The sequence below is a fragment of the Coturnix japonica genome, chromosome 11, assembly GCF_054131305.1.
Source record: "Coturnix japonica strain WE chromosome 11, WE-NBRP24, whole genome shotgun sequence".
In the NCBI taxonomy this organism is placed as follows: domain Eukaryota; kingdom Metazoa; phylum Chordata; class Aves; order Galliformes; family Phasianidae; genus Coturnix; species Coturnix japonica.
In genome coordinates this window covers 16,255,519-16,266,166 of record NC_140673.1, presented here as the reverse complement: position 1 = coordinate 16,266,166, position 10,648 = coordinate 16,255,519, and the positions used below count along the sequence as shown (strand labels likewise).

Sequence of the window (10,648 nt, the reverse complement as noted above, 5' to 3'; positions counted from 1 at the left end):
AGAAATAGAGAGCTCTTTTATTGAAGGGAGGTGGGAAGATTTCAGACACTGCACTGGTTTATATATTCATGTACATACGCACGTTTAGAAGACATTTTCAAGTCAGAAAAGTTTCAGATACTGCTTACAACGTCGCACTGTTCTAAGTGCTCACACAGGGGCCCCTGCAAGCACTGTAGCACTATTGGTTTGTGAGAGGAGGCCACTGGGCTCTGCAGCACCATGGCTGGCTGCTGATTCCTCCCCTTCTGCCCGCACTGATCTGCCTCTCCCCAGGCAGCCTCACTGCAGAGCAGGGCCTCTCCCTGGGTGCTTCATGTTCCACAGCAGTGCTGCCCAAGGGTGGAGGAAGAAAGCTTCCAGGCATTGGGAAAGACTTAGGTTCAGTCAAAGACACAGATCGGGGGGCCTTGACCAAACTGAATGGATTTCTGGAGCTAACAACCACAGCTTTCAAACAACAAACCCACAGCAATCTGCCTATGCCTTGTGGATTTGGTGTGAGGTAGCTGAGAATATGAGGATGTCTGTGGTTCAAGGTGCAGGAGACTGACTGACTTCTTTTTCTTCTGTCAGGCTGTACTTGAATCATTCACAAACCCAGTTCAGGAAGACTTGATTCACTGACACGATATTCAACAGCTAAATTTCTCAAAAGGCATTTCTTTTAAAATAACCATCATATTTTGCATTTCAAGGTTTAAGTATTTTATGAGGTGCTTGTTGATGTGGCAGATGGGAGTTGTACAGCTTTCATACTATTTTAAATTATTGGCATTCAGAAACAAATCCGAGAAATCTGGTACCAGCTCTCTCCTGTATACAGATACACAAAGATGCATCTAAATGATGTAGTTTACTATGTGAAGTAATTGCACCAAGCAGAATGTATCCACAGCAGAGCTAGCACTGACTTATAAATAGTAATGTAAACCTATAATGTCATATAAACTATTTAACCTGTGTAGGTAAATTAGTACAAAGACTGTATTTAGATGAGCTCTAACTACATCTCTACTTGTTCTTCGATCTTCAACAAGAATATTCAGCTCTGGTCTGTTTAATGTCATATTCCTAGACAAACTATATAACTGCAATTCTTTTCCCCAGTACTATCATTTTAAGCTGGATTTCTTTAAAGAGCAGAAGTAACAACACTGAGGCCTCGAACAATTGAAGCTCGTGTTGCCACCAGGTGGCAGTGAAGGCCTACAAGCATTTAATGCTCACTGCGCCCAGGCCTGGAGTCATTCATTATCTCCTGCTACCATTACTCCGGATATCACAGCGTAATGTAATTAAAGCGCAGGGGACCGTGCAGAGATTGGCCCCACCTGCATCGTTTGTAGCACACGAGAAGAAATACTTGGATATAAAATGTGCAGCCATCAGCCATATTACTGTTACGCAACATTCGAAATGCAGTCAACTCTCTTGACATCTTGTGGGGGTGAAAGACACAAGTGCTACACTAAGAATTTAAACATGCCACTCAACTTTTGTCATTTTAACTGTTGTAACTTGCAGCAAATACATGCATGACAGAGAAACAAACCACATTCATTACAACCACTGTATCTAGAACACTTGGCCAATACCTCTACCTGTATGAAGTGTGAGTCTAAAATGATTTCTTAATAAGAGCCAGGTTTCCTTCTAACCCATGTAAAGTTTTTAATACTCCTGTTTATTACTGGCTTTTTCCTAGGCATGTAGCAAGCTTCCTAATAAAAAGATGGCATGAAACAGTATTAAGTTGTGCTTGCAGTTTCAGAGCAAGAGGCAAAAACTACACGGTTCACAGTACAATCGACACTTTATTCCATTGTGATGGGGGTATATAGCGTTGAAACCGCAGGAGTCAAAAAAGAGGGAAAAAAAAAGTGCAAATCTCTATTAGAACAAATGATGGAATGTGTTGATGTTTTTGGCACAGAAAGTGGGAAACTATGCACTGCAACAAGATTTTAAGTTTAATGAAATGCAACACTTCTGTGTTTAGTAGTCATATTTGTGCACTGCAGAACAATACAACATAAAACAGTGACTAACAATTCACATGCAGCTCTATACAAGTTACATCATACATCCAGTTAAACCTTCTCTGAAAATACATGAGGTCCAATTATACTTTGTTCACAATCACTTGACAAATACCATTCTTTAAGCGGTCTTATCTTTTCAGTTTCCTTATTGATAAAAACAAAAACAGAGAGTCTTAAATAGTAAATTATTTTCTCCAAATGGTTCCACGTGAAAGTTGGTATTTTCTGTTGAAGTAACTCGGCTCGGTCTTGATTAATATAATGTTCAAGAAGCTGAGTGAAATCAGAAACTGTTTTTTCCCATATTTTATCTCCAATTTACTGTGAACAAACAGTAAAAGCAGATTCGTTGTTCTTCATTTCGCAGAATGTTTATTTTAAAAACTCAGCTTGGTGCTACCTGTCACCTCTGCACCGACAACCTCTGGAATTGACCCAAAAATCAGAGAACAGCTTGATACAGTGACAGCCATTTAAGACCAAAAAGGAGTGCATTAGTATGGAAACGACAGAAATGGAAGGATGTGAGATTATCGTACAAGTACAGCACACATCCACATTTTCATTGCAGAGAGAGATACTGTATTCACATTTTGAAGAGAGAAACCCACATATCACAGCTCTTCCTGCACTCACAGTAAAGATAATATTGATTACAGACCTTTAATACATATTCTAGCTCTTTCATCTGATCTAAGCTAAACTGCTAGCTCAAAATAAGAAAAACCTCTGATGAGTAAATTCAAACCCCACTGCTGAGCTATTAACCACAAGATCTTTGCTGACCTGCTATGTCATGCAGCCTGACAGTTATCATGTCATCTAATGTTTTCTGTGGGCAGCTCAGTGTCTCATCTCCTCTTTTTATTTTTTTGGTCTGGGATTTCATTTCATTATTTATATAATCAAGGATGATGACTTACATCTGACATCTGAGAAATGTCCCAGTGACAGGATGCACAGGATACCCATTAAATACGCATGTCTTGCACCAGGAATGTCCTTGCAAATAAATTCTTTGTGTGGACAACAGAAAAAGTAACAAACAGCAAGAAGAAGCATTTGGCATGATTTTAGTTCTTAGTACCATACTGCAAATGCACAAACTGAAGTGCATTAAGTGGTTTTGCTTTATTATAATGACATAATAAAGCACAATGCAAAAAGCAGAGAGGTAAGGGCAATTCCACTAACCATCTTAGGTAACTTTTGGCATCAGACTAAGATTTAATTTACAACTTATGTTGTGAGCCTATATGACAGAGACAAAGCACGTGTGATTTAGAGCAACCAAATCCTGCCCCTAAAGTCAGAAAATTTATATACAATTTGAAATCATCACCAGAGGGAATTCAAACCCCTCAACCACTCCCCTGCTCTTTCCATATACCAAAATGCAGCCTTGAAGGCAGGGAAATCTAACTGGCAACAGGTGAAAAACCAGTCTCACCTCTCCATGCCACAGGGAAATCAAGGAAATCCACTATCTCCCGTTCTGTTGCACTCAGAGACATAAGCTATGAGCAATGTCTGCCGTATTTTGTCCTAGAGAGGAGTCCTCCTTGTCACTCCCTACATATACTGACACTCATCTTTCCAGCTCAAAGTAAAAGCAGACCCCTCCGTTTCTTCTCCCACCCGGCACCTACACAAGACGGGAACAAATTTAGGACAGTCTGTTATGGAGTGAACAACAAGGAGGCAGAAAAAAACAACTGAAGTAGGAGAACTAAGGCAGCTGGAGGAAAGTTTGCCTTGTGGTTGAAAGAAAAAAGCATTCATCATGCCACAAACTAGAAACCATAGTCTGAGGAAGAGAGTCGGGAGAAAAAACACAACAGAAATTTTGAGGCATAAATGGAATGGAGACTCCATGGCCCAGTGGTGGCACAGGACAGCTCCCACTCCCGAGTAAGATGATGAAGGAAGGCAGAGGGATGGGAATGAGGTGTAACCAGGCCCAGGAGTACAGACAGGGCAGGTTACGGGGGTTATGCAGGCTTCATATGACAGCACCCACAGATATGAATGTTTATAAGGGTAAAGCTTGCCTTAAATCATCACAGTTAAATACTGCAGTGTTACTTTTTGGCACAAAATCTCTGCTGAATATCAAGTCATTTTAAAATGCAAGATACATTATCAAATACTTAAAAAGCACCAAGGGAAGGAGAGAAAGCTTTCCCACTGCAATGTTTACATCCTTAGAGCTTGAGCATGTGGGTCAGGTTGAAATGACGGTGTGTGGGAATGGAGCAGCCAAAAGGAAAACCTTGGGAGGATCCTCTGGGAAAGCACACAGCCATAGAATCATTTCATTTGCTCGCCCTTGTCCTCTCTCATGATGCCTCTTGTCACTGCAGCATGCAGACAATGCGACAAATATCCTGGTGGCTGCCAGGATGTTTGCTCCACATTACTGCTAAGTGAGGTGAGAGATGCACTGTGGAGTACCTACGGATATACGTACTTGTGTTTCCTCCCTTATGACTGTGTGGAAAAGCACGCAGGTTTCCAAAGAATACTGAAATACGAGCTTGGTTAGTGCTTATTTGCTGTGCTGCAGACTGACCCCCCACTCACTTCCGACTGTACCTTAGCGCCATGCCACAAGTGGTTCAGGAAAGGTGGAGGAGGTGCCTAGGAAGTCGATAACATGTTCTGACTGTTCGTCAGCCTCTGGAGAGTTCCCACTGCTGCCTCTGTTTGGGAATTTCTCCATCCGTAGTTTACAAATGATTTAACAAGAAGCATGTGAATACAATGGGGTATGCTCTGCTTCACTGTGGTGAAAAAAAGTATGACTCAGTGGGTAAACATGTTGTGGAATTTGCTACAAAAAATATATTTGTTTTAACTGAATACCACAGTAAATATTCATGCAATTAAAAATTAAGATGGTCATTGTTCCAAGGGAAACCACCCCAAGGGCAAATTACACATGCCAATCTTTCAGGAAACAATAGCTTCCCTTATTCATGAGCATAATTCAGGAATAACTGTCCTTCAGCTCATTCTATCGTCCTTTCCTTTTGAGTTTTGCTAGTAAGTGGCCTTCAAAAGAGGAAACAACAACAGAAAGGAGGGACAAATTTAAAAGAAAAAAAAAGAAAAGAAGAAGAAAAGAAAAACAAACAAAGAATAATAATTTTTAAAGCCCACAATTTTTTAATTATTTTTTAGAGCTTCAACTTTACTGAAAGCATCTGAGTTATTCATTTTTGTGATCCAAGCGTTCCCCAGGACCCGGCCTTTAAAGAAAACTCCTCTTCTCACCAAAGTGTAAGAGACAACATTAGCAGCAAAACGTGACCTGAACTTGCAGGAGATGTCCTGTGTGGCTGCACTGTGATTTCATGTCATCCAAGTTTCCCAGGCAGATACTGCCTTTAAATGCTCCTGTCAGAGGAGGCTTTTCCCAAAGCCACTACCTTGCATCTGAAACTAACAATGCCCAGCAGCAGCTATGTGATATGGCTGAGACAGAGAGTGTAGACTACTGCCCACTGTTCCAGCTTCCCTACAACAGGAGATACCAAGTTCATGAGTCCCCTGAATTTTTTCCATCCCCACTGACACCTTGCATCACTAAAAGTGAAAAGAAAACAGGGGTGAAGGACTGAAGAAATAAAAAGCGTAGAACAAGAAAGAGAAAGAAAAAAGACAGGAGAAGGGAGCAGTGCAAAGACAACAGAGGTGCTTGAAGTGTTGAGAATTAGTTGGTCTTCTTAAAAATTTCACACAGGTAAGTTAGATTGCTAAAGTTAGGAGTTAGCCATTATAATTGTCTTCTGCCAGCCCACGGGACTAACACACTTCAGAGTTATGTGCCCCTCAATGAGAGAATACATCCACCTGAAATACCATCTGCAAGGACATAATAAAAATACACAAAGCAAAAAATTTGTAAACAAGGGTTAGTAGCACAGTGGTACAGTAGATTGTCAATAAAAACAATAAAAGTGTGGATACAGATTCGTCTACCTTGTGTGTAACATTATTGCCAGTTACAAGGGAGGGACGCTGTAAACTCATAATTCTGAAGTTTTGTTAATAAGCACAGAGCAACAGGTGAGTGCCCCATCTACTTTCTCCAGTTCTGTGTTGGCTATTGGGATCAGCATGTGGTCCTTCAGTTTTTCAAAAACCTGTTTAGGAAAGGAAAAGGCACAGAAATTATTACTGTTGACACCTCATTCGTTTCCCTTTTCCCTGAGTATCTGGAGTAGGCACGGATTGATCAGTGGGTGCCACATTTCTCACTGTAATTCAGGCTAACTTTTACAGTGTATGTGGCCATTTGGAGATGGCTCTCAGAGGGTTGCAAACATCAACACCACATCAAGGGAATCATTACTGCTTCCAGTTGGACAGAAGCAGCACCAAGGGCACAGGAGATAAACAGTATCAGTGGAGACACATACAGAGCCCAGACCTCCCACCTTTTGAAAGCTTTTGCCATCTGATATTTTCCATGGTAGGATTACATTATTTCTGTAAAGCACCGAATTTCAGTTCCCAGCCACCTCCTGCTGAGGCCGGGATGCTGCCAGTCTCCTGGCTGCCCCCAGCACATCCCTCACCTTTGCGCTCTCTGGGTACTCTTCAGGGGCTCGGTGCAGCAGGACGTGCCCTTTGCTGGGAATGTTTAAGTAGATGCAGTTTGCAGCGGCATCATCAGGCACTGTCAGCTTGTCATAGCGGTGGTCGCTCATCTGTTGCATGGTCTGTTGGGAGACACAAAGTGCAACTATTGACCAAACACTGTAGTGGGACAAATAAATGCAAGAGTAGAGCGTTCAAAAAAGCACTAAGTACAATTGCCAAGTCGGCCAAGAGCCATTTTGCTACTAAGCAAGTAAGGAGACCTCCTTTTATCTCTGCCTTCAAGGAAGAATCCACTAACCGTACCCAAGAACAGCAGTAGAAAACCTGTCAAATGGTTCCTGCAAGTGGCAGGATTAAGCAGGCTGCCCAACGGACAGTCAGTGGGGTCTTTTACTTAAGTAGTGCACATTGAGTATGTATCACATGAATGGACACTAGAGATGTTCAGCCACCTTTGAAAAAAGCAGCCATCATTCAGTACTCATCAAATGAGTATGAATTAGCACAAACAGGACAAGAATGGTTCCCAACTTGGATATCAGCCCAATCTTAACTCTTTTCAAGGACCTCATTTTTGCTTTCCAAGTAGTTACTCTTTCACCAAGCACCTGTGCTGGGGAGTGAGATGACATGTCTGAGTTAATCCTCGTTCCCAAGGGGACAACACAATAACCTTGTCAGAACAGCGGAGCTGGTGGTTTTCAGCAGGTTGCTTTATAAATATAGGGCTCATACACAAATTTGGACCCTAGCTGGAATTACAGAGACAGAACAGCACATGAGAAGCCTGAGATCCCAAGTTCTGGATTAGGCTCAACTTTTTAGTAAAGATAGAAAAAGCCTGGAGACAAGAAGCCCAACTCCCCATTATATCATTCCAGCTTTATACCAGCTTCTCTGACAGAGATCTAGAATAAGCAGAAGTGAACAAAGCCCAAAGCTTTGGCTCTGCCCAAAGCCTAAGCTAACTCAACTGTTTTAGTTTCCTTCCTAGCTCTCCTGCGTTCCCACACAAATTGCAAAGATGCAAACAGAAATAAAAGCCTTTTTTTTTCAGCTTAGAAGTACTCAAATTAACATTGTGTTAAAAATAAAACACTATTCTGCTAACAAAATTCTTCAAGGGAACTTACCCTTCTCAGCAAAATCCCACAGATTTACACCACACAGCAGACTTTGATCTGTGGCACAGTTAAATTTACCTTCAAAGTATCAGTAATTTGTACTACTACTCATTCATAAGAAATACCATATGGAACTTAATTATAACAACTACATCTAAAACATACTGTGAAGTGTTAAAGCAGTACACACATGCATACTGCTACTGTAATTCCTTTCTAGGTCTGGATGCATTGTTCATGTTGAAGTCTGAGTCATCCACATCCCATGGAGAACATGAAACTGGTAATGGAGAATGCCATGCATTCTTGAGGAAGTGTTATCATTTCTTGTTCTTTCTTATATTATGAAACTATCCTCAGTTCCCAGAGTCACATCTACCTCCATAAAAGGCTGATGTCCTTTACTGAGGAACAATCCTTGCATCTTTACTTCACCGGATGTGTTTTTATTACTGTACTCCATGTGTTTGACTTCCCTGTTTACGCATTTGCTTCCGTTACATTGCTGTGATGCATTTGTTCAAGCTCTCCTTGATGCTGCAGGCATTCAGCAGCAGGTGACACGCTGGTAGAGCTGCTGCTGCTCTCCCTGGTAACAGCCTGCAGACTTGTCCCCTGCCTGCAGCCTCCCTCTCCTTCCTGACATAATCTGTTTAAATTTGTATTAAGGATTTGTTTTTATTATACCTGCACTGAAATGAATGCAGCAGAAGAAGAAAAGCCACCGCCTGGATTTTACTCAGCTCCCACAAAGTTGTGCTTTCTCTAGTCCTTGCTGGTGAAATAAATCCTGTACTGCAGGTTTTCTACAGAAAACAGCTCATTCATTTGAAATGTACTGACTCACTGGGTAACATTTCGATAAGAAATTACAAATGAATTCCCAAATGGAAGGGTATGGACATAAAATGCTTCAGTTAGGAACACTCACAGCAAACAGAAGTGAAGACCAAATGCAAGGCCCTAGCTGTGCTGCAGGAAATACAAACCAGCCTCAGGAAGCTGAGCAGATGATGGCAAGGGTGTGCTAGAAGGATTGCTTTCAAGACTAAAAAGCTAAAAAGTGGTGGCTGAATTAATTTAGAAATAAGCAAAGAGAAAAAATGAGCAAGAAACCAAGACACAGAATCATGGGAGCTTAAGTCCACAGCTGCAGCAGCGGGGATGGGATCTGCTTGCTACAGAATCACAGTAAGAAAGCAGAACTGGCATTCTGACAACAGAAAATTGCTCTCTCTTCCTCACCTTTTATGATGAGAAGAAAATCATACATGCAAGCTTTCATCTCTGTTTTAACAACGTCTGCATGTTGAAAGAACATTTCAAAAATCAATCTGCTGAGAGTGTGCACAGGCAATAAACCCCAGACCTGCGCCACAAAGAGTCCACGAACAAAGCAGAAATGTGCAGAAATGATGCAACCGGGCTATTTTAAAATCTCAGACACTTATATATTTCCGAGGCCAAAAGTCACGGAGCAGATACACCTGGCCAGACAGGACTCCGGGGCAGAGAAAGAGATAAAAGCAAGGCTCTTATTTTTTATCAGACACTCCTGCAAAATACACATTTTTGGGAAATGAGCAGTTTGCAAAGCCTGTAGCCCTTGCACGGTGCATCTGCGGAAGGCTGGCTTTCTGCCCACATGCGTTGTATGACCAGCTATGTTAACATTCAGGCATTTCCCGCATGCCTAGTTTTCTGGGAATTTTCTTCAGCCTGGAGAGGGTAATTTTCATTGCACATTCTCTCAGCCCTTAGTCATGCTTTCCTTATGTTGAAGTCATTCGCATAGCCTAAAATGCCTTTCCTATAGTTTTTTTTTACAGTGTGTCCTCAGACAACTGAGGTAATGGATAAGCTAAATAATCCTAAATATGAAGCAGCATTATGCATGAAGGAAAAATGTGTATGTATTCAGAGCTTATTATCTCAGTAGAGCTGAGATGACTACATGCACTTCTGAGGCAGGCCAGGCTTCGTCACATGCTCTGCCCCCTCACTGCCATCCAGGGCCTGCTTGGGTGAAGAATGCCCTGCCTCTGCTTCTTCAGTTCCTCAAGTTTGCCTCTTCATGTCTGGAGAAGTCATTGATACCAGAGAAGAAAAATGGCATTGTCAGGCTGAAGAGGGGTGTTATGCCACTCTGCCCATGCACCATGGCTCTATGCAGACTGCATAGCTTCCCAGCACATGGTGACAACAGTGATGGCGAGTGGGCAGAGGGGCAGACCAGAGGGCAGAGCTGGAAGAGACACTGATCTGCTCACATGTCAGACCTGTGAGAGGAACACATCTGCCCTGCTAATTGTGAGCTGCCTGAGACACACAGCCTAACTGGTGGTGAAAATATGTGCTAAAGGGACACTTGCCTCACTTTGTAAAGAAAAACACAAGCAACCTAATACAGCACAGTCTATTCTATAAGTACACTTCTGAGTCTGGAATTTCCAAAAGACTCAATTCTCCAGCCTGTTTGCAAACTGAACAACACTGACACTCAATCATACAGAAGAAATTCATTACAACATCCAACCTTAATTAAAAGAGCCCATAAAGAGTTGCCTTATAAAGCAGCAGGCCATACGGTACCCAGTGAAGACCTGTGTCCTCTGGGACACCCTAAACCCTTCAGTTGTGAAGTAATGGAAAGTCAGAAGGAGCTGAAAGTATGCAGCGTCTCACAGGACCCGATATGGAGTGAGCAACTATGAGCTAAAGGAAAATGTTCAGAATCTTATACATTGACTAATTTTCCTATCTATAAGGCTGGGAGCAGCAAATGACGTCTCTGTTTCTGAATTATATTAAGGAGCAGGTTGTCAGCTGTTCTCTGTATTTCACTTTCTTTGTTGCAGCATTACACAGATG

At 41.9% G+C, this 10,648-nt stretch overlaps 1 protein-coding gene across 2 annotated transcripts in view; it reads right to left on the bottom strand.

Moving 5' to 3' along the window:
- Nucleotides 1-1,797: 1,797 nt before the first annotated feature.
- The window catches only part of DDAH1 (dimethylarginine dimethylaminohydrolase 1), a 49,442-nt gene continuing 40,591 nt past the window's right edge, over nt 1,798-10,648 (bottom strand). For both annotated transcript variants that reach the window (XM_015870178.3, XM_085511462.1), the window contains exons 5-6: nt 6,629-6,772; nt 1,798-6,193 (exon numbers count right to left, since the gene is read on the bottom strand). In XM_015870178.3, the coding sequence (XP_015725664.1) occupies nt 6,077-6,193; nt 6,629-6,772 (261 nt within the window). In that variant the 3' untranslated portion in view covers nt 1,798-6,076. The remainder of the gene's footprint in view (nt 6,194-6,628; nt 6,773-10,648) is intronic.